At 35.2% G+C, this 24877-nt stretch overlaps 3 protein-coding genes across 5 annotated transcripts in view; all 3 read right to left on the reverse strand.

Annotated features, from left to right (window-relative positions):
• The window catches only part of LOC107571343 (beta-parvin-like), a 22465-nt gene extending 12620 nt beyond the window's left edge, over nucleotides 1-9845 (reverse strand). Inside the window, exons 1-2 of the mRNA XM_016257658.1 lie at nucleotides 9399-9845; nucleotides 1653-1742 (exon numbers count right to left, since the gene is read on the reverse strand). Of these exons, the coding sequence (XP_016113144.1) occupies nucleotides 1653-1742; nucleotides 9399-9510 (202 nt within the window). The 5' untranslated portion in view covers nucleotides 9511-9845. The remainder of the gene's footprint in view (nucleotides 1-1652; nucleotides 1743-9398) is intronic.
• A 1100-nt stretch (nucleotides 9846-10945) lies between these two features.
• On the reverse strand, nucleotides 10946-19782 carry hdac10 (histone deacetylase 10). Its single transcript, XM_016257652.1, has 15 exons — nucleotides 19556-19782; nucleotides 18347-18490; nucleotides 18170-18266; nucleotides 17985-18082; nucleotides 16832-16936; nucleotides 16629-16697; nucleotides 16137-16263; nucleotides 15888-15953; nucleotides 15745-15804; nucleotides 14243-14332; nucleotides 14013-14119; nucleotides 13006-13084; nucleotides 12733-12927; nucleotides 11236-11416; nucleotides 10946-11074 (listed from the first exon to the last, which is right to left on the reverse strand). The coding sequence occupies exons 1-14, from the start codon at nucleotides 19618-19620 to the stop codon at nucleotides 11240-11242; spliced, it is 1479 nt and encodes a 492-aa protein (XP_016113138.1). The 5' UTR covers nucleotides 19621-19782; the 3' UTR covers nucleotides 10946-11074; nucleotides 11236-11239.
• A 2666-nt stretch (nucleotides 19783-22448) lies between these two features.
• The window catches only part of LOC107571348 (von Willebrand factor A domain-containing protein 5A-like), a 12463-nt gene continuing 10034 nt past the window's right edge, over nucleotides 22449-24877 (reverse strand). For all 3 annotated transcript variants that reach the window (XM_016257670.1, XM_016257671.1, XM_016257669.1), the window contains 5 exons: nucleotides 24647-24682; nucleotides 24469-24549; nucleotides 23096-23235; nucleotides 22887-23010; nucleotides 22449-22771 (listed from right to left, as the gene is read on the reverse strand). In XM_016257670.1, the coding sequence (XP_016113156.1) occupies nucleotides 22692-22771; nucleotides 22887-23010; nucleotides 23096-23235; nucleotides 24469-24549; nucleotides 24647-24682 (461 nt within the window). In that variant the 3' untranslated portion in view covers nucleotides 22449-22691. The remainder of the gene's footprint in view (nucleotides 22772-22886; nucleotides 23011-23095; nucleotides 23236-24468; nucleotides 24550-24646; nucleotides 24683-24877) is intronic.

The raw sequence follows: 24877 nt of genomic DNA on the forward strand, positions 1-24877 counted from the left end.
TCGAAAAACACATTATTTTTCACATATTTTACATTATTACAACACCTCTCTCCCCAGTCTGGCATGAACGGCTTGAATAGTTCCTGTATCAAATGAAGGCCCGCCTTGTGAAATACGAAATGTGCTGTGATTGGTTCTCTGGGCCAGTGTGTGCTGTGATTGGTTAGCTGGGCCAGTGTGTGTTGTGATTGGTTAGCTTGGCCAGTGTGTGTTGTGATTGGCTCACTCGGCGACTGGTCAGGAAATGTCACGCCCTTTAACATAGCCGCCTGCGAGCTTCAGTGTAAATATTGCGTCAATATCAAATCAATTTGAGCGCGATTTAAACCCGGATGATTGTAACCACTCTAAGATCGTCTGCTTTGGGAAAGCTAGCGTGTCTCCGACATAATGATAACACTCGTTGCCTTCTCTAGTGCAGCTCAACCAGGTCTCGTCCCATTCGTCGATATTTGTGATGTCACAAATCCCGGAAAATACGTGTTGTAGTCCAAAAGAGTCGTTCATTATAGTTTTCGAAAATTGATTTCTGTTAAATAAAATATCTCTTTTTGAAGTGGACTTTGAGCTTTGTAACTTTGCAGATCTTTTTTATGCTCAAACAGCAACATTACAGACTAGCTAAAGTTGAAAAAGTGAAAAAGCATAATAGGACCCCTTTAAGTGCCAGCTTTGTCTCAGATGTTTCTCTTTAAATTCATAACTAAGAGAACAAAAACAGACAAAAATGAACATTTGCTGAAAATGTACTCACCCTCAGGCTATCCAAAATGTAGATGAGATTGTTACTTCATCAGATTTGGAGAAATTTAGCATTACAGTGAATGGGTGCCGTCAGAATGAGAGTCCAAACAGCTGATAGAAACATCACAATAATCCACAAGTGATCCACACCCCTCCAGTCCATCAGTTAATGTCTTGCAAAGCAAAAAGCTGCATGTTTACAAGAAACAAATCCATTATAAAGATGTTTTGAACTAGTTGCTTCCAGCTAAAATACAAGTCCTCTATCCATAATATTGCTTTCCCCAGCAAAAAAGTCAGCTTCTCTGAATCAGGAGAGAAATACGCACAGATAAAGCACCATTTACAAGTGAAAATACTTTGATTACTTGTGGATTACTGTGATGTTTTTATCAGCTGTTTGAACTCTCATTCTGACGGCACCCATTCACTGCAGAGGATCCATTGGTGAGCAAGTGATGGAATGCTATACATTTCTCCAAATCTGTTCTGATGAAGAAACAAACTCATCTACATCTTACATGGCCTGAGGGTGAGTACATTTTCAGCAGATTTCCATTTTTGATGAAAACACAATCACTGTGATTTTTTTAAAAGCTTGTAAAAAAGTGTCTAAATGGGACTACAGAGGTTGTTGGGGACATTAAACATCCAAACATGTAAACTCATCTACTCACTAGTCACTTTCACAACCTTGTTGTGTTTATAATCGTGCTTTTGCAAACTATTCTAATTTAAGCTTTCAGGAAAAGATAAAAAAATAAAGATTGAATTATTTTCTGCAATAATCTGAGTGATGCTAATTTACAGATATACAGCATCACAACAGCCCTCTATTCTTAGTGACATCTAGTGGAGGAGTCAGACATTACATTGATTTTAATGGACGATAAGAAGCCAAATGTTACCAAGCAGCGTGTCCTCAGGGAGCAGCTCTGGGCCGGCGTGCAGCAGTGGGGCGTTGATGGCATTCTTACCCTCTTCCTGAAGGTCACTCACTATGAAGACAAAAGAAGATGAATAAAGCATCATAAGCATCATATTTTCTGGGGCATGTACCATGATAATACTATTGAAGTACATTGGAATATAGTAATAATTCAATACCATGGTAAATATCAATGTACCCAGGCACACAGTAAGGGTTCTTCATGTTTGTCTGCATTGTTTCAGGAAAACATCTATGATGAGCAAAGCGGCTAATATCACATAACTCGCTGCTATTGCTAAATCAATACCAGAAGCTCACTGCCGTTTCAATTAACTGATTAGTGTGCAGTGATTAATCAGCTGATTTATGAGTGACTCTCTCTCTTCCTCTGTCAGATTATTACAGTTCATTTATAATGTGACTTGATGTCTCGTTCTATGGAAAACAGCCTCAGTTTAGCGCACTTCCTCTAAAACGCAAATAGTCATCAGGGTCAAATCCAAACATCAGAAATAGTTCCTCCTGTATGCTACACACCCACACCATCAGCAAAGACGCATTAAATGTACCAAAAGTGACAGTAACGGCATTTATAATGTTGCTTTTTTAAATAAATTCTGTTCTTGTGAACTTTCCATTCATAAAAGCATCCTAAAAAAAAGTATCAGTTTCCACAAAAATATTAAACCGCTAAAACAATGTTTTCAACATTGACAATAATAATACGAATGTTTCTTAAAGAAGCATATTAGAGTTTTATTCTGAGAATAAAACTGTTTGCAAGCTACACATATATTTAATTATATTATTTAATGCCATCAAACGCTTTTTGGAGGCTCTTAAAAGTGTGAAATTAACTTATGGTTTTCATTTTGACATTACAAATAAGGATAGAAAGCTGAATTCAAATTACATACTGTACTTACAAAAAAACTATCATTTGAGACAGTGTTATTTTAGTATCAGTGATATACTATTATAGTTTTATTAATATTTGAATTTAGATTTTATTTTCATATTTTCTGTTTTAATTTCAACTTCACTTACATTTTTAATATAGTTGTTAGGACTTCAAGTTAAACTAAATGAAAAAGAGAAATGTTGCTTTGGCTAGCTGAAATAAAATAAGCTGAAGTTATATGTTTAATTTACACTAAAAAAAATGCTGGGTTATATTTAACCCAGCATTTTTTTAGAGTGCAGTTACATGGAACTTATTTTATTTCAGCTAGTTGCCAGTTTAGTTGGAAAAAATATATAAAATAACAATAATGATACAATAGAAGTCAATGGGCACCAGAAACTGGTGGCGGACAGATTTTTCTTTTTAGATGAAGATGAGTAAGAATGGTAACAGATTGCTTTTTTGTGGGGGGGGGATTACTTTAGAAGGATAGACAGATTCATTCATGTTTTCAGGGGTCTGTCCTCAGCCCCCCCCCCCCATGTAAGCGGAGACGCACTCATATAAACATTTAAGGTCCAGAGGGACAGTTTCACATAGACAGTTCTTCATCCACCCTGCAGATCTACACAGAGCATGCAGCATCTCGCGCCCAGTATGCATTTCCTGCAAGATTACGCTTCTACTTTTCATCATAATTGTGCATTTCCCCTCTAGGGCACCATGAAACATGGACCATGCCTCATTTTCTTAGGATTACAGTTCCGTTTAGGTTTCACGTACAGAGAACAATTTTTTAGAAACAGAAGCTATTTATAGTAACCAATGCTAATATTGTGTATTAAATACTACACCATAATAAATATATATATATATATATATATATATATATATATATATATATATATATATATATATATATATATATACGGACTACATATATTCACAAACAAATGCATTTTGATTTATATTAATTACTGTATATATGTATTTTTTTTTATTTTGTTAATTAATTTAATTAAGAGCGATTGCATTATTTAACCATGATTTTAAATGAAAAACAGCATAAAATAGCCATGTACTGATTGTTAACCATAGTGAACATGCATACACTGTACAGGTTCTTGTGCACCAAACAGACCTGCTATTATTATTACTTAACACAATCATACCCTATATTATAAATACTATAATATTTTATAATAATGTTTCGGTGTATGATTGCAAAAGCATGTGTATTCATACATAAATATATAAAATTTTATATCAAATATTTAACATGTAAATCTAACATGGCAACATACATCTGCATTCATTTAATTAAACTGTTGCACTATAAAACAGCCCAAAGTCTACCTTGCTTTCTTTTCTTCGTTCCACACAGTAGACCAGCCATGTCCCGTTAAACAGCGCTGAATCCTGCTAATGTCCTGCAGTGAGTCTCGGTGGCGAGTGCGAGTGTGTGTGTGTATATGTGTGTGTGTGTGTGTGAGGCCGCCAGTGTGGCTACAGCAGTCGCACCCGCGTCATCACGTGTTATTTCTGTCCCTTTGAAACCCCCCACCCTCACTGCTCCTGTTTCAATGAGGACGAGACGCTGCTCTACACTCTGCTCTTATAGAGTCTTACACAGTAGATGCAACACGTGACCGTATGATGAGCACACTAATGAGGGACTAACCAGAATAACACTTGATGGAGAGATGATAAACCCCTGCTTTTTACAATATTGTACATCTGTCTTTAATTTTTTTTTCTCCGTATATGTGTGTGTGTGTGTGTGTGTGAGGCCGCCAGTGTGGCTACAGCAGTCGCACCCGCGTCATCACGTGTTATTTCTGTCCCTTTGAAACCCCCCACCCTCACTGCTCCTGTTTCAATGAGGACGAGACGCTGCTCTACACTCTGCTCTTATAGAGTCTTACACAGTAGATGCAACACGTGACCGTATGATGAGCACACTAATGAGGGACTAACCAGAATAACACTTGATGGAGAGATGATAAACCCCTGCTTTTTACAATATTGTACATCTGTCTTGAATTTTTTTTTCTCCAACACAATAAACTGTTATTTTTTGTCTTAATATTCTGTACTATTCTATAATGAATTAGACCTTCCAATTTTTCAGGCAACACATGAAATCGATTCATTAATCTTTAAAGATTTTCATATTTTACATTTGTATTCTATACTATATTCAAGTTATTCTGCAACACACAAAATCTTTATGATCTTTGAAAAATTCCAGATCTTTAATGTCTATTGTCTAATTGATTCTATTTTGTTACATTCTATTCTATTCTGGATTATTCAAGATTTTCTGCTACGCATCTTCATGGCTCTTCGAATATTTCCAGATCTTAAATGTCTGTTGTCTAATTTATTGTTTTCTATTCCATTCTATTCTATTCTGGATTAAATATTCAAGTTTTTCTGCAATACATGAAATCTTCATGGCTCTTTGAATATTTCCAGATCTTAAATGTCTGTTGTCAAATGATTCTATTCTATTCTATTTTCAAGTTATTTTGCAGCACATTAAATCTTCATGGATCCTCAGCTATTTCCAGATCTTAGATGTCTGTTTTTTAATTGATTCTATTCTATTCTATCAACAGATTAGATATTCATGTTTTCTGCAACACACAAAAATCGACATAGATCTTAGATGTCTTTTGTCTAATTTATTCTATTCTATTGGATTATATGGATTCTATTCTAATGGATCAGTGTGTCGTCTAATTAAATATATTATATTCCAGATTGAATATACAAGTATTCCTGCAACACATGTAATCTTCATGGATCTGCCAAATTGTCCAGGTCTTAAATATGTGTTATCTAACTCTATTCGATTCTATTCGGTTCTATTCTATTATGGGTTAAATATTCAAGTTTTTCTGTAACACATGAAATCGTCATGGATCTTCAAAGATTTCCAGATCTTAGATGTGTGTGGTCTAATTCTATTCTATAATTTATTAGATATTTAAGGTCACCGAGACATTTATATTATTGATTTTTCTTATATATTAACAGTTCTGATGAATGAAGTTATTAATTGATTTAATCACAAGTCATTTTCAGGAAGTCAACGATGTGCTCTCAAAGTTAATTTCTCACGTTCAAATCAATTAGTAAAAAGCTGCTGATCAGCGAGTGCAGTGGCTACACAGACACGACACAACAAACACTTCCCTGAGAAATCAATACACACTCACTGCGGTTTTTGTCAGCGGTGTGTGTGTGTGTGTGTGTGTGTGTGTGTCTGTCTGTACGGCTTGAGGAAAGTTATTTATTACAAAGCTGACAAAAATAACAGTCCGGTCAGAGGAATGGAGCTGCTCTTAAATATAGCAGCACTTATTTGTGGGATCATTGGGATGCTGGAGTGGGAAATGGATGCCGGATGAGTAACACAGTTCAGATGTCAAGAAGATGATTGTGTCATGTCAACCAAACTTCCTGCATTACACACAGTCCACAGTTAGTCTCCATATTAGACACTGTCTGTCATTAATCTCTGGATTATATGCTGTCAGTCATGTGTACCAGATAACCTTAATAAACATTAATATTCATTTCAAAATATGAATATGACAAAATATGAAAGTTTTGTGTCAATCCTATTTCAATGTTGTTTCAGGGATAAGCTAGTTTGACAAGACCAATATATGTGAAAATTAACAATGAAATACTTTTTTTTTTTTTTTTTCCAAGGGTCACTTAAGTATTTGTTGTCGGAAACACTGAACCATTATTACAGTTTGAGCAGAACATTTCTCAAAAAATGCATACAAATAGTTTTTTTTTATTATATAATGAAAAAATATATATTTGAATCTCAATCAAATCTAGGCTACATTTATGAATAACTTTTTTTTTATATATATGGACCATTAAAACGAAGTGTTTTTTAATTTCTAAACAACATCATTTTAAGTATTATCTGAGAATACGGAGCTGTGATGATAACCAACCAATTAACATAAGAGGAAAAATGCTCCTTAGGAAATACTATGACCATTTCATAACCTTCACCATCACTTTTTACATTCATAAACACATCCTTTCATCATCCTGATTAGTGTATTAACATTGACGTAGCTGAAAGGTATTTTAGGAGCTGAAAACTATCCATGATGACAAACTAGACTTAAAGCTATTTTTAACACAGCTACACTTCACTTCAGAGAGCTACACACAAACACAGATAAACGTCACTGATACTCAATGTACAAACATAGACAGGAGTGAAACTTACTGACATCCATGTTCCTCAAAGCTTTGAACTCGTCTAAGGACACTTGGAGGCAGCAACAGCCAGATCTCTCAGTAATGTATCACTCATACACACACAATAATATGTAAGTCAAGATCCTGACACACAAACATGCACTCACACATCCTCAATATATATCAGAGGGCTTGCTGATATCAGCTTCTGCACAGCAGGGATGGGAAATGCTGCTGTCAATCATAACAACTACTACTTTCCTGAAGAAAACAAACCACTCTTTCTAACAAATTTTCTCTGGGTGGCGCTATAAACGTCACATTTACTCATCTAAACAACAACACTGCTTGACTAAAGTCACTCATCTCTAAGACACTTGACCAGCAAAAACAATCACATTTTCTACAAATTGCCATGAAAAATGTATGATTGTGTTTCCTCTCAGAGTTTTCAAACTACCTCCACCAATCAGCACAGTTCTGAATACAGGCCATGCAGCCTGGATACCTTAGCAACCAGCCAAATTATCCATTCAGAAAACCCTAGCAACATCCTAACACCCAGCCAGAACACCCAAGCAAACAGCCAAAGCACCCCAGCAACACCCAAGTAAACAACCAAAACACCCTAGCAACGCCCTAACAACCTTCCAGAACACCCATGCAACACGTGTTAAACAAGCTAGCTAGCAAGCTAGTGTTAAACAACCAAAACACCCTAGCAACACCATAACAACCTTCCAGAACACCCATGCAACATCCTAGTAACCAGCCAGAACACTCTAAACAGGCAAAACCCCCTAGCAACACCCTAACAACCAGCAAGAACACCCAAACATCTTTTAGACAACCCTAGGAACACCCTAACAAAGGCCAGAACACCTTAGCAAACAGCCAAAACACCCTAGCAACACCCTAACAACTTTCCAGAACACCCATGCAACATCCTAACAACCAGCCAGAATACCCTAGCAACACCCTAACAGCCATTCAGAAAATTGTAGCAACACTCTAACAACCAACCAGAACTCCCTAACAAACAGCCAAAACACCCTGGCAACACCCTAACAACCACCCAGAACACCCAAACAACTATACAGTACACCTTAGCAACTGGCCTAGCAACAAACCCCAGCACCCGTTTGAACACGATAGTAACAACCTAACAACCAAGTGTTGGGAAGGTTACTTTGGGAATGTAATAGACAAGTTACCCTATTTAAAATATAATAAGTAGTGTAACTATTTCAATTACTTTATTAAAGTAATGTAACTGATTACTTTTGATTACTTTTCTAAATTTCTAACAAATGTGTTCAGCTATTAATCATTTTGAAACATTTAAAGCAGGCAGGGCTAACCTCACAGCAGCACTCCGCACTGATTTCTGTCAGACTTTCAAAATCCTTCATCTCTTGAATTAAGATTGCAATAATTTAATTTTAAAGCAAAATCTGACTTTAGCACCTCTTTTTACTTTGAGATCGTTCTGAGGTTAGATACAAGTTTAAAATCATAAGATGTAGATCGCTATGATACGGTTTTGAAACCAATGTACATGTAGTTAATATTACTCAGTACTTGAGTAACGAATAATGAATAATTACACTGTAATAAGGACACCTTCAAATAAAGTGTAACCTTGTAATAAAATAAAGTGTAACCATAAAGTGTAGTTACTTCCCAACACTACTAACAACCATTTAGAACACCCTGGCAACCACTCAAAACACCTTTCAAACAACTGCAAAAGTATTTAAAAATCGACAAGCTCAAAATAACCGTTAGACTTTCAGCCAAAGCTTATCAGTTTATCAGGCCAGAAATGGGCTGCTACAATGGTGCTGAATACTGAGCCTCTAAACAATCTATAAAGCGTCTTTGAAAGTTCCCAAAAAGGATTCTTCTGAACAAAAAGTGACTCAAGAGACTTGAACACATGCTGTCACTCCTGTGTTACTGTCTGGACAAAAACAGGACGACCACTCTGTTCCACAATGGCACACACACACACACACACACACTTACACAAACACACTTTACTGTGCAGCTGTTCAAACAGATGGAGACTGGAAGGGGTGAGTCTGATCTAAAATAGCACAAAATACCATCAAAAATGCAGATTTTTAACTCTTTATAGAGTTTGAAACAATATAAGTAAACAGAAGGACAAAGCAGTCCACCTCATTCTTATCTGAATAACCTTGAGCTCCTGACCTGGCTATTTCTGTCTTAAGACAACAACACCACAGTATAACTGTCTGTGGCTTAAGTTATGCTCATAAAAGAAGAGTAAATCAACAATGCTTATAAAACTATCATTGCACAGTTACTTACACTAGTCTAGTAGAAATATATATATTATATATATTAAATATTATCATTTGTATATATATATATATATATATATTTAATATAAATAAAACAAGCGTTTAAATATCCTGGAATGAAAGAAGCATTTTTATAAATTAGTGTATTGATCAAGTGCAGCACCATGGACAGCGATAAAAATCAATCGTGATGCCATCTAATCATTTTCTCCGTTCCTTTGTTAAGTTGCAATATCCTGGAAAACATTACCTTCTTTAATCTTCTTTTTGCGAACTAGCGTTCCTCCCAGTTTTCCCAGCAGCGACTCATCCTTCTTCATCTTGCCCGTCTGTCCGGATGGTTTGGTGAGGTTCGCAGCCATCTGCTCCGCTGCGGCTTCAGTCAGAAACAGAACGAGTGAGAAGAATGGAAAGTAGGAGTCTGTGAGGGGCGGGGCGTAGTGGCCCGAATCTGGTCTCTGATTGGTCAGGTATGATGCGCTAAATTATTATTTTACTGTTTTAACTTTTTCTATGTATTTTCAATTCAACAGACACTACATTCACTTAGTGTCATTTATCATGTGCCAAATATTGCATAGATCGGTGCTAAGGATGGGCGGCGTAGTCACGTGGTACATGTTACTTTTCTCAGCGCTGACTAATCAGTTCACCGAAAAATGATCGTTTTTACAATTCTGCATAGAATAAAGAATTTGTTTATGCTTGTTTACCGGGTATTAATAGACATTATTCAGGGTAACGCCATGTTATGAAATGAAAACGAGGTAAAACCAGTAATGAAAACGAGGCTGTGAGGGATACAATACAAAAAATGTATACAACTGATTGTAGTGGAGTTTAAAAAAATTTAGTCTTTCAGTAGACAAAATCTGCTTAAAACAGTTTGAAAGTTACGTGATATAGTCCTACTGTACTTGTAAAGACATTGTACAAAACAAGGTCAAATTCAATATGGTGTCTGACCTGATTAAAATCTATAGATTTAGGTGAGCATAACATTATATGATAATAACACATATCACCAAAAAGACAGAGAAGGCTCTAAATGCGATTCTAAATTGAGGATTCTAGCCATTCAGCGCCTCCTTGTGAATATCGATTTCTATCCAATTGGAAACTGTTATAAACTGGTAACACTTGCCACCCAGTGGGTTTGGAAAAGCATCCCATGCCAACAATACAGATCATGAAAAACAACAGCAAACTTTTGAAAATAGATGATAATGTTGACATATCTCTAATATGTATACTTGATGAAAATTGTCTACTAATAATGAGAAACAAAGATTCAGAAAATGAGAAGATATAACTTTGCATAGGCTACTCACCGTTTTCTCTGGGTGTGGTGATGAATTGAACAGAAAGCAGCGCCGATAGTGAAATATCAGCAAAAAAGGAAGTATGAGCAAATTTTCACTGCAGATATATTTTGAGTCAGTCATTTATATAGTCATATCTGGAAAAGTGTTCTAACATCTTGAGCCATACCCTTAAGAGTCGGTCATAGAAAGATACTGAACACACACATACCACATCCACCTAACTAAGACCTCTGTTATTACAGCATATAAAACTACATAAATCATTATTATAAGACAACTTTCCACATAAAAAAAACATTGCTCTATTTACATTTATTCATTTAGCATTTAAATGAGGAAAACAAGTGGTGTATAATATATAACATTTATAATATGCTTACATCCTCAAATGGAGGTTTTGTCAGATTTAGCTCACTTCTAACTAAACAAACCCTACACAAACATCGTGGTCAAACAAAAAACTATCGAGAAAAATTGTAGCAGGTTCATTTTTAATGCCGTACAAAATTTACAAAAAGTACAAAAAAATGTTATTTTCCATAACTGAACATCAAAACGCAGGTCATTCAATGTTCCAGAGGTTTCCATCAGCTTTCTGAAACTGCACAAACACACATTATAATTTATTTATTCATCTAAGAGTGTATTCTAAGGTTACATAACACATAATTCACCATGTATGACATTTTAGATAAGTTAGTTCTGCAAAACTGCTCAATCACATTCGCCATATAATATTGTAGTGAACTGTGGGATTAGTACCTGATCAACGCAGAAGGCCCCAACACTCCTGCACCAAACTCCAGCGTTTCTGCAGCCTCTGTCGCTGCTTTTCCATCATCTGAACATCTGCAGGTTTGGGGGCCCCCAGGGGCCCGAGGGGAGGGACAGGGGCCCCAGAGAGGGCAGAGACCGTAACCTCCAGCAGATCTTTGTCATAGCCCTTAAGAAATGCAGGTATGGTGATTTACTAGTAGCAAGAAACTCTCATCCAGAAGATTGAGGCAAGTAAAATATAATAAAAAATACACAAAACAAATAAGTAAATTAAGAAATAAATGTAAAATAAATACAAAATACATGAAAACAAACAAATAAACACATTTTAAAAAATAAATGCATTTAAAAGACAAATAAAAAATAAATATATTGTAAATAAATATATTGTAAATAAATGCATTTAAAAAGTGTACAACAAATAAAATACGTACATTAAAAATAATACAGTTAAAATAAAACAATAAGTAAAATAAATGTAAAATAAGCAAATGTAAAATGAATAAGGAATAGATTTAATTAAACAATAAATGTGACCCTGGACCACAAAACCAGTCTTAAGCGTCAATTTTTCGAAATTGAGATTTATACATCATCTGAAAGCTGAATAAATAAGCTTTCCATTGATGTATGGTTTGTTAGGATAGGACAATATTTGGCCGAGATACAACTATTTGAAAATCTGGAATCTGAGGGTGCAGAAAAATCTAAATATTGAGAAAATCACCTTTAAAGTTGTCCAAATGAAGTTCTTATCAATGCATATTAAAAATCAAAAATTAAGTTTTAATATATTTACACTAGGAAACTTACAAAATATCTTCATGGAACATGATCTTTACTTTGAATAGATTTAATTAAACAATAAATGTGACCCTGGACCACAAAACCAGTCTTAAGCGTAAATTTTTCGAAATTGAGTTTTATACATAATCTGAAAGCTGAATAAATAAGCTTTCCATTGATGTATGGTTGGTTAGGATAGGACAATATTTGGCCGAGATACAACTATTTGAAAATCTGGAATCTGAGGGTGCAGAAAAATCTAAATATTGAGAAAATCACCTTTAAAGTTGTCCAAATGAAGTTCTTATCAATGCATATTAAAAATCAAAAATTAAGTTTTAATATATTTACACTAGGAAACTTACAAAATATCTTCATGGAACATGATCTTTACTTAATATCCTAATGATTTTTGGCATAAAAGAAAAATCGATAATTTTGACCCATACTATGTATTGTTGGCTATTTTTACAAATATACCCCAGCGACTTAAGACTGCTTTTGTGTTCCAGGGTCACAAATAAAGATATTTAAAACAAATAAATACATTTAAAAATTTTAAAATAAATACATTTGAAATGAACTAACTACATATCGGGGAAAAAAAGCATTTAAAATAAAAATACATTTAAAAAAATGTCAATGTATGTTTTGAATCGGTTTTAAAATAATAATAAAATATTTAAAAACTCTGACCTGCAGTACAGTGAGCATCTGCCCCCCTGCCAGGCCTTGGAGCAGGCTGGTCAGGTGACCCCAGACTGGTGTCAGATGAGTCTTTGCCCCACTGTCTCTGAAAACCCCCAGCACCAGACAGGGGTTAAACTCATACGCCAGAGGGAGGATCAGGCTCAGAACCGCATGCATGAATCCTGCCGTGAAGCTCTCACCCTGGAGACGAGCAGGAAGAGGAAGTGACTTCACAGAAATAAGACAAAACCCAAGATAATATCAGGTGTGTTCACAAACCTCTCTCAGACACAAGGACAAACGGTTCACGCACTCCTCTTCAGTTTCTTCAGCACAGACTTGGACTAGAAGCACCTTCCTGAAGAGACAGAGAGAGAGAGACTCACCCACTGAAGCTTTTTTGAAGAACTGAACAAATAATTTCTAATTAACTGAATTTTTCTTAGCTCTTCTGGAAAAAAAAAGTAAATATTAGATGAAAAACTTTCTAAATTAAAATCATAAATGTTGCCTTGACAACTAACTGAAATAATACGCTGAAGCAGTAAAATTACTAACAGGAAATAAATAAAAACTAAAACTGAATCAACAGTAAAAATGAAATAAACAGAAATTAAACCTAAACAGAAATGTTCCATAAATAAATAACAGGTTAATAAATAAATAAAGCACATAAGAAAAATGACCAAAAAAATACATTAAAAAAATAAAAATGAAAATATAAAAATAAAAGCTAATTCTAATTTTTAATAAATAAAAAAACATAACAGTATATAAATAATACTAAAGAATAGAAAATTCTAACAGTATTTAAAAATAAGTTTAAGATAGATAAAGTTCATTATTATTAAATATTTTTCCTAAAAATAGATGTAATACTAAAATTATTTTTTCAAACAGTAGTTTCGCTTTTGCAACGAAACACACAGTGTCTTTACAACATGGCGGCGGCGGTGACAGCAACAATAAAGTTACTCCTTCTTTCTTTGCGTGAACATTTGGGCGGAGTTATGCAAATCTTCCCACACAGTGATGTAGACGTGGGGGCGTGTTAGAACGAGCCGTTTTAGGAGGGCGTGGACAAGTCTTAACTTTTATAAAGAATATCTCTTTGGATTTGAGACTTTATTCTGTGCAACTTTAGGGATCTTATCTATTCACGAACAGCTTGTAACACTCCAAAGAGAAAGGAAAACTTGAAATCGCATCATATGACCCCTTTAACTCAAGCAAACAGCTTGTCCAATAAAAAGCACTCGCCGCATGATTGACAATCATCAAATCACCTCTCACAAGCAGCCGTGAGCCCTGACAGCCGAGGGGCCGGATCTCCAAGAAGGGTCTGGACGGTTTGGCAAACCGACTGGGCCAGAGAAGTCAGGTTATACCCTCCCTGAAAAAAAAATGAAGGAAACCATAAGAACCGATATATACAATCTAAACATGATAACACGGATAACAGGTCTTAAAAAATGAAAATATGATAAAAAGATTTGATGTGATAATGACAACTGACCTCCAGGACGACGCACATTTTGCCTGCAGCCAAAGGCATTAGCAGTTGGGTGAGGTGGGCAAAGATCTCAGGAATAGCACACATTTCACCCTGAAGCACAACAGACAGCAGTGTTAACAGTGTTAACCTATACAGCCCATCAAATAGGGCGGACACTTTTAGAAACAGCGTGACAAGATGCAGATTTGAAGAATTGAAGGAGTAGTTCACCCAAAAATTTAAATGTCTTGAAAAAATTACTCATTCTCAGGCCATATAAGATGTAGATGAGTTTGTTTCTTCATCAGAACAGATTTGGAGAAATGCAGCATTACATCACTTGCTCACCAATGGATGCTCTGCAGTGAATGGGTGCCGTCAAAATGAGAGTCCAAACAGCTGATAAAAACATCACAATAATCCACACGACTCAAGTCCATCAACTGAATGTCTTGTGAAGTGAAAATCTGCGTGTTTGTAAGAAACACATCCATCATTAAGGCATTTTCTGGCCAAAATATGAAACCATAATCCATAATAACACTTCCTCCAGTGACAAAGTCAATCTCCTGTTGTCCTCTCACATCAAAATCCACAGACATATTTGTTTATAACTGTTTTGGACTGTTTTCACTTATAAACAGTGCTTGATCTGTGCATATTTCTCTCCTGATTCAAACGAGATGACTTTTTCACTGGAGTGTTATTATGGATTATAGATTCATATTTTGGCAAATGCAGCATTACATCACTTGCTCACCAATGGATGCTCTGCAGTGAATGGGTGCCGTCAAAATGAGAGTCCAAACAGCTGATAAAAACATCACAATAATCCACACGACTCAAGTCCATCAACTGAATGTCTTGTGAAGTGAAAATCTGCGTGTTTGTAAGAAACACATCCATCATTAAGGCATTTTCTGGCCAAAATATGAAACCATAATCCATAATAACACTTCCTCCAGTGACAAAGTCAATCTCCTGTTGTCCTCTCACATCAAAATCCACAGACATATTTGTTTATAACTGTTTTGGACTGTTTTCACTTATAAACAGTGCTTGATCTGTGCATATTTCTCTCCTGATTCAAACGAGATGACTTTTTCACTGGAGTGTTATTATGGATTATAGATTCATATTTTGGCCAGACGTGACAGGTTAAAGTTAAAATGTCTCAACGATGGATTTTTTTCTTACAAACACACAGTTTTTCGCTTCACAAGATGTTAATTGATGGACTGGAGTCACGTGGATTACTTGTGGATTATTGTGATGTTTTTATCAGCTATTTAGACTCTCATTCTGACGGCACCCATTCACTGCAGAGGATCCATTGGTGAGCAAGTGATGGAATGCTACATTTCTCCAAATCTGTTCTGATGAAGAAAAAAACTCACCTACATCTACTTGGATGGCCCAACTAATTTTCATTTTTGAGTGAACTATTTCTTCAAACAGGATACAGAAAAGAAAATCACAGGTCAGGAGCTCAGACAATCACAGATTTAAAAAGAGCCTCTTACTTCTGGGTCCCCAATGGCTGAATCAAAACCAGCACTGACCAGAACCAGCTCTGGATCAAACTGAAAGAGACAAACATGTGCATCAGATTGACTTAGACACTCAGAAAACCATTGTCTAATGATTGCTCTTGTGCGACAGGTACCTCATACGCGACGGGTAAAAGAACATGGAAGAAAGCAGCCAGATATTCACTGTTCGTCATGCCCACCTGCAGGAAACAAGCACAGCATAGAAACTATGTGGCAAAAGCTTAAATATTATTTTAGTTTATTTCTTTACCAGTGAGAATGGTTCATTAAAAGCAGATTTGATTGGCATGCACTGCTGCTATGAAATACACATTTATGATAGAGTTTGATGGCTTCTGAGCATTGATTCAGTTTTCATTTGCCTTGTTCCAGGGGAGGTTAATGTTAAAACCGCGTCCTTTGCCTTTCCCAACACTGGTGTAGTCTGACTCGGGGAGATTTGGCCAGAAGGTCTGGTTCTCATAACGATGCCAAGAAAAATAAAGCACACTAGGACAAAAGGAAAATCTAATTATAGAAAATTATAGACATTTTAGAAATTCCCTATAATTACCAATTATTAAGTGCTTATACTAAGAATAAGTTGTCCTGTGGACATATATTATTTCTCAGTCTGTGCCGGTCTTTGAGGAGATTACATTTTTTTAAGCGATTAGAGTTATGATTTTATTATCTGGTGGATGATAAAATAGGTGGGAAAAATCTAGTTAAAATAATTTAATAATAATAAATAATTTAATAAAATAATTTTATCTGAAATAAAATAATGAAATATTAAATTAAAAAATGTAATTTAAAATGTTAACATTTAGGCTAGTAAACCACATTGTTCATTAGAAGGAAGATGGACTCACCTTGGGTCCTCCTCAAAGCAGTACTGGACACCTTGTCCATGGTGGATGTCCCAGTCCACAATCAAAACCCTAGAAAGAAACCACAAGCTCAAACGTATCTGTATGACAAATCTGCAATAGCAGCTGTTTAGTTTTCCTTTAGGGAGTATTAAAGTAATGTAAATTAGTTTTGTACAGCAGTGCAGGATGTAACACCCGTTCACCTGTTCAAGTTGTAGTTCTTCTTAGCATGAAGAGCAGCGATGGCCACATTATTAAACACACAGAAACCGTTCGCAGCGGAGCGCTGACTGTGGTGTCCTGGAGGCCTGAGGGTCACAAAAAGAGAACAAAAATGAATTACTAAAAACTAGAGATCGACATATTGTGTTGTCTAGTGAACAATACAGATTACTTTTCTATTTAAGTCTCCAATAACAAACATTTTTTAACATCATTCAAATCATTAATTCATTACAAATATTTTATTTTACAAATAGTACATTTTTATAAATGTTATTATCTATAAAATAATCATTATCAATAATAATAAATATTGAAATATTTTATTAAATTAAAACATTACTACATTTGAATATTAAGTTCAATCTTTAATTAAAATGTTGACTGTAAATGTTATTAAATATTAATATTAAATATGAGCAATTAAATATTCAAAGTACTAGTAGTAGTAGTAGTAGTAGTAGATAATAATGATTTATTCAATTAATACCTTATTAATATTGTTAATACTAAAAAAATAACAATATTAAAATGCACAATTAAATTCACTTTTAATTTAAAATAAGTTTAAAATGTATTTAATACTGTTATTGTTTAATTTGAACAATTACATATTGTTAATAATAATAAAATATTATGAAATTAAAATATGTATACATTATTAATATTTTTAATAATACCAATAACAACCATATGAATTCATAACTAAATGTATTATTAAATTAAAATTTATATTAAAATTGTATTAAATATTACTGATATTTAATATTAACAATTACTGTAAAAATGACTAAAAATTACTAAAATGTAGTTTTAAATGAATAACATTACATCTAAATATTATTACATATTATTTATATTGTTCATAATAACAATAACAACAACAATCATAATAATTTTAATTATGTTTTATTTTAGTTTCACTTTCGTTTTAGTTTAGTTTCAGACAAGCAGGTATTCCTGCTTCAAACTCACAGCCCCAGCAAAGCAAATCAAATATGCTGGGCTGCTCAATCATACTGCAGTTCTGTTTAGTGGCCAGTGGGGAATATATCACACACTTCTCCTTTAAATAGGCAGTCAATTAGGTGGACATCCGATCATGAAAGCAGCAGCTGTTGGTGGTGTGCTCACCTGACCAGCGCCATGCCGTTCCTGACCTCTCTCTTCATGACGCTCTCCACCAGCTGCAGTGTGGCGCCCACGGCCAGCTTAGCACAGTGATAGATGTTCTGCGCTCACATAAGAGTCGAGACTGTTGGGTAGCGTTCACATTGGCGGTCACCTGAACCCAGCAAGCATCAATGACCCGGACTTACCTGATGGAAATAGACGTCGCTGTACTGCTTCGAGAAAGCCATCAGCTCTTCCACGCTCATTTTCGGAGTCTGTTTAACTGCCTCCAGATATTCCTCACTAAAATAAACACAAAAGATTTTGAGACCGGACTCAATCATACAGCAACAGAAATGGGGCCTGGTTTAAACTCCAGCAACCTGTGTGCGAGTAAAATCTCCTGCTCGGTGGCCTGGCGGACCGGGAGCTGTTTGCACCTCTGTGTCACGCCGTGAGTCTTCAGCGCTTCGTAAGACACGGTCAACCGCTCGGGCACCGCTGTCGCTATCGCGCTCTCTCTGTCTCTCTCACACACACGATGCAAAACTCCGCATTTGAACAGTCAATAGCAAATACTTAAACTAGTAACAAAACATACTTACAGTCGCTGATTCAGAAGTGCCAGATCGTCATAGCAAAGTCAGAATTACCTCCTCTCCTAGGTTCACGAAACGGTCGTCCATAAAATGCATTGCTGTTCTGTTGTACAATCAGCTTGTAACACTCCAAAGAGAAAGAGAAAACTTGAAATCGCATCATATGACCCCTTTAAAAGAAGGTACACCGCCATCTTGTGCCGACTAAACTGACTTGAACGCACCTGACGTCGTAATTACGACTTGTCAACTCGTAAGTACGAACGTCCCAGGAGGACTTGAACGCAGCATTAGTACAACAAGTTAAACTAATTGAAATGAGCAATGTTGCTTTGGCAGCTAGCTGAAATAAAATAGAAGTTTGTTTTTCAGTTAGCGCTTGTTTTATTTCTAGTAACCATTTTTTATGGTTTTAGTTTAGGCTTTAGTTAAACTATAGCAACCCTGTTTTTCAGTAATAAAAATCATTTCTGAAATCAATAGTTATGTTTTTTTAGTATTGAAAATGCCCATTCCTGATTAGTACAAAATGCAAACCCAAGTATATCACTGTATATTTGTATTATTTAATTATCGAGTCTCACATACCTCAACACATTTCAGAAATCAGTTTTTTTTTTAAAACTAACTGGACATGAAATAGCATTTAATTATGCACCACAAAATAAGAAACCAACAAAAACATCAAAGATATGAAAAACAAACAAAAAATAAATAAATAAAAAATGCACATAAATCAAGTATGATCATTTTAACTCGTAAGGAATAATATGTATGGGATCATGTGGTAATACTATGGGACCACCATACAGAATCAATGATTTTCACATTTTATTCACCATTTTATTTGCATATAAAACTGTGACGTACTTCATTGAATGCTATGTACTATCCATAATATTATGTCTAAAACATAGACTGTATTATGTCTAAAAACAACAGCATAACATGAGACTTTGTAAGAGACGTACAGTAAGTGATGAGATGACTTACTCTTTCCAGAGGAGTTTATAACGGCTCATCTCCTCATCAAAGATCAGTGCGCTTCCTGAAGCCATTTAAACACTCTGCTCTGGACTGCGACGAAAAACAACTGATTAATAACTGTAAATCACTGTAAATTACAATTTCAATCACGCACGGGAAAGCAGAACGGTTCAAAGTCCCTTCAAAGTTGTTGTTTCCTTTTCGTCGCTTCTTCTTCTTCGTATGATGTTTTATGGCGGTTGGCAAACCAGCTTTTGGTGCATATTCCGCCACCTACTGGGATGGAGTGTGAGGTGATGATGTCAAGGGAAATGCTAATTTAAAAAATATATAATAATAATAATAATAATAATAAATAATAATAATAAAATTAAAAAAATAATAATAAATACATAACTTAAATTTTTTTTTTTTTTAAAAACCTTCTACCTATATTTTATTATATAAATTTTCTTCTTCTTGGTTTTAAACGGCGGCTGGCACCAACGCAAATAGGTGCATTACCGCCACCTACTGCTCCGGAGTATGAAACAGAGTTCTAAATTCTATTTACCAACCCTGCATCTCTTATCAAATCTTACTATTTATTTCACTTGCCCATTTGATTAAAACCTTAAAATTAAGATCCTGAATTCCATTTTCCCTTATTTCTACTATCATTTTTCCGCTTTTGGTGCATATTCCGCCACCTACTGGGATGGAGTGTGAGATGATGATGTCAAGGGAAATGCTAATTTAAAAAATATATAATAATAATAATAATAATAATAATAAATAATAATAATAAAATTTAAAAAATAATAATAAATACATAACTTAAAATTTTTTTTTTTTTAAAAACCTTCTACCTATATTTTATTATATAAATTTTCTTCTTCTTGGTTTTAAACGGCGGCTGGCACCAACGCAAATAGGTGCATTACCGCCACCTACTGCTCCGGAGTATGAAACAGAGTTCTAAATTCTATTTACCAACCCTGCATCTCTTATCAAATCTTACTATTTATTTCACTTGCCCATTTGATTAAAACCTTAAAATTAAGATCCTGAATTCCATTTTCCCTTATTTCTACTATCATTTTTCCTCTTTTTTGTTCATACTTGCTACATTCAAGAAATACATGAGGTATTGTTTCTTCAACGTGACATTGCTCACATAACCCATTTGGATGTTTCCCTGTTATTTTAAGAGTGCTATTTAAATTTGAGTGCCCTAGCAATATTCTGTTAAAGATACACTCTAAAAAATGCTGGGTTAAATACAACCCAGCGCTGGGTTAAATAGGGACAAACCCAGCAATTGGGTTGTTTTGACCCAGTGGTTGGGTTACTACCCAGAAGGTTGGGTTATACATTTTACCCAACCGCTGGGTCAAAACAACCCAATTGCTGGGTTTGTCCCTATTTAACCCAGCGCTGGGTTGTATTTCTTAGAGTGTAACCTCTTCTTTCCTTGACTTACCTATACACTTTATATTATGACTTACTTTGTTTATTAAACTGTAAAGGAATCAACCTTTTTTGTAGGATGTTCATCTTTATGCCCCTGGAGGTTAGCCCAGTAATTGACCATTAATTGCTTCCTTCTAATTTCTAGTGGCATCTCTCCTACGAAGACTTGTAAAGCTGGAATGGGTGTAGTCTTTACTGCTCCACAACACGGTCTCATCGCTTGAGCTTGAATTTTACAAAGTTTTTCCAACAGGCTTTTTGGAGGCAGAACCATGTACCGCACAACCATAATCAAACACAGACCGGATCAGTGCTACATGCAAAACGAAGCTACACTACCTATCTTTTGGAAGAGACTTATTTTCATTTATTTGAATTCTTTTGTAAAGCCTTGTGCAATGTTATTACTAACCATTTGCTTGTGCATTTTTCTTTTTTGTTAATGCAACGCGTTTTTTTTTATACATTTATACAGTAATTCTGAATACAATGGGTATTTTAAATGTCAGTCTTTTGCTGTTACTTGCCTAATTTCATATTCACCAAATCTGGATGTCTCTGCACTTCTCTGGGTCTTGTAATTATTATTTTTTTTAAATAAATGCTTAACACTCTCAGTAGATATATATTTGTTTTTAACAGTGTCCAACAACGTACAATTCACAAGCATCAGAGCAAAACTCTGTATTTTTTTTTCTGAAATCCATTAATATATTAAACACAATGTAATTTCCACGTCTCAAATGATGTGAATTTGAACCGTAACAATAATAAATAATGAAGACAAGGTAAAAACTGTTTTCCAAGACAGTTTTAATGCACATTAGTTAACGCACACATACCTCATTGTCACGTGGTGCCACTTACATTTATGCTCACTGTTAGGATGATGTGGTTAGGATGGACCTAAATGACAAAGCACAATTTTCTGATGACAGAATCACAATAAATAAAAACCTTTATATTTATTTTAAAATAAAAAGTGGCAAGTGCTAGAGCAAAATCATAAATAGAAAGGTATGAAATCAAAAAGAACAATGCTTAAAAACTGTCAACAAACATAATAATGTATATAAAAAGTGTAATAAAAGTGCAAAAATATAGAGTAAATCCATCCAAATGCAACCTATTTGAAATTTTCAATGGCCCATATGAGAATTACGGTATTGCTCCTTTGTCCATGTTTTTAAAAACTATGGTTAATGCATCTGGTTAAAGCATCTTTTACAGTATATGTTACTACATATACTGTATACTACATACTGTACTATTACTATATAAACACTAACTGCAATTAAGGAGTACAATTATTTGCAAAACTCTTAATATCAATCTAATTTACTCTCTCCATTATGGGAAGATTTTTAAAGCACTTTTTGGTCGATTTTTGGACATTAACTGAATTTTAAGCAAAAAAATATTCATATGACAAACACTGAAAGCTATAAACATTCATACTGATAATTTATGAAGTGAACAAATATATTGTTAAACAGTTATTTGTAGATCAGCAGCTTTTTGTTGGCAAAATATTCTGGCTTGGCACACATGCTGTTTTGATCCATTTGGGTCTGTTGTTGACGTAGTTAGAAAAGCCATGGTGTAAACTTATTAATATCATTCATATATGTGCATACATATGTGTGTGTTTGGCAGTTATATGGCACAGCATGTAGAAACACCGACGTCTTCAGATTCCCAGAGTCTCTTTGGTCACCTGACATCCGAGCAGGACATTCCCCACACACACACACTGAGACAGATCTCCCACTGAAACACACACACACTCAAACCATCAGTGTGTGTCACAGAACTGAAGATATTTGCTGAAACGTCTCTTGATGAACGCTGACTGAATGAATGCGGTCTGGAATGGAGATCTCACCTTTCTGAGAGCCGATCCATGACGCTGCCTTCATGGCCACAAACTGCCACTCCACCTGCTGCTCTATTTTACAGCCGTATAACCAGATCAGAGCCAGGAGAGTGGCCCATACTGACCCATCCACCTGTGTACAAACCAGCATCCACTGCATTTGTTACTGGACACTGCACACAATCATCACTGTCTTATTATTTCATCACATCTCTCACCTGTGCTGGTTTCTGATTGGTCAGCTCATCCTCCGTCTCCCCAAACACATCAGCCAGGGTGGCGTCCAGATCCCAGCAGCCTGACGCCTTTTGCAGAGAAACCAGCTGCAGTAACGGGTCCTTCTGAAGCTCAGGAGCAGCTGAACACACACACACACAAACATACAAGAATAAATAAAAATCAATATATATCAATAATAAAATTAAATAAATAGCTATAAAACAATGTGAATTTTGTGACCTACTACACTTGTCAAATGTATGTCAAATGAGTCAATTAACATCTTGTAAAGTGAAAAGCTACTTGTTTGTAAGAAACAACTTCATCATCAAGGCTTTTTAACTTTAACCGTCACTTCTGGCCAGAATGAGTCCATAATCCATAATAACGCTTCCTCCAGTGATAAAGTCCATCAACTGTTGTCCTCTCACATCAAAATCCACTGACATATTTGTTTAAAACTGTTTTGGACTTGGGATCTGTGCATATTTCTCTCCTGATTCAGACGAGACGACTTTTAAGACGACTCGTATTTTAGCCGAAAACAAAGGTTTGAAGTTAAAAATGCCTTAATCGTGGGTTTGTCTCTTTCACTTCTCAAGATGTTAACTGATGGACTGGAGTGGTGTGGATTACTTATGGATTATTTTGTGATGCTTTTATCAGCTGCTTGAACTCTCATTCTGACGGCACCCATTCACTGCAGAGGATCTATTGGTGAGCAAGTGATTTAATGCTACATTTCTCCAAATCTGATGAAGAAACAAACTCATCTACATGTTAGATGGCATGAGGGTGAGTACATTATCATTTTTAGGTGATATATTCCTTTATATACTGCACAGTTTTCAGTAACTAAGCTAGTACCAACTGTTGTCCTCTCACATCAAAATCCACTGACATATTTGTTTAAAACTGTTTTGGACTTGGGATCTGTGCATATTTCTCTCCTGATTCAGACGAGACGACTTTTAAGACGACTCGTATTTTAGCCGAAAACAAAGGTTTGAAGTTAAAAATGCCTTAATCGTGGGTTTGTCTCTTTCACTTCTCAAGATGTTAACTGATGGACTGGAGTGGTGTGGATTACTTATGGATTATTTTGTGATGCTTTTATCAGCTGCTTGAACTCTCATTCTGACGGCACCCATTCACTGCAGAGGATCTATTGGTGAGCAAGTGATTTAATGCTACATTTCTCCAAATCTGATGAAGAAACAAACTCATCTACATGTTAGATGGCATGAGGGTGAGTACATTATCATTTTTAGGTGATATATTCCTTTATATACTGCACAGTTTTCAGTAACTAAGCTAGTACTTTCCAAACATAACCATTGTGTCCATCTTCTGTGTGTGTGTGTGTGTGTACCATCAATTTTGCTTTCAGAGTCTGTTTGATCAGACACGGCAGTCGCAGTCTTAGAACGACGGCGGAAAAAATTCTGGATCTCTGCAAATGAAAACAATGATCGTTAACCATGAGGTGATGCTGCATTTGTGTTGCACATTTAGTGAACTTTAGTGATGCTGTGTATTCATTGTGATACTTGTCATGAATCCGATCCTCTGTTTGGGTGCACTCACTAAAAAAAAAAAAAAAAAAGATTGCTCAAATTAAAATGATGCTTTTCTTACTCTTTTCAGAACAAGGCTTAACAGTAACAGACATTTTCACAGATATGAACATATTATGACTGTGAATGATTATTTGAACTGGTTACTTCTCTGATTTTCCTTCACTATTTTTAAATATATATATATATATATATATATATATA

The sequence above is a fragment of the Sinocyclocheilus grahami genome, unplaced genomic scaffold (genome assembly GCF_001515645.1).
Source record: "Sinocyclocheilus grahami isolate Dianchi unplaced genomic scaffold, SAMN03320097.WGS_v1.1 scaffold1581.1, whole genome shotgun sequence".
NCBI classification, from domain to species: domain Eukaryota; kingdom Metazoa; phylum Chordata; class Actinopteri; order Cypriniformes; family Cyprinidae; genus Sinocyclocheilus; species Sinocyclocheilus grahami.

Bases quoted from the DNA above. Each gene is read 5' to 3' on its own strand.
- hdac10 (XM_016257652.1), bottom strand. From the start codon at position 19,620: ATGGCTTCAGGAAGCGCACTGATCTTTGATGAGGAGATGAGCCGTTAT. The intron at 18,267-18,346 runs GTTGCTGGAGTT...TGTTTATTTTAG, and splicing joins GAGATTTTACTCGCACACAG to TGAGGAATATCTGGAGGCAG. The intron at 16,937-17,984 runs GTGAGCACACCA...TGTGACCCTCAG, and splicing joins AACGGCATGGCGCTGGTCAG to GCCTCCAGGACACCACAGTC.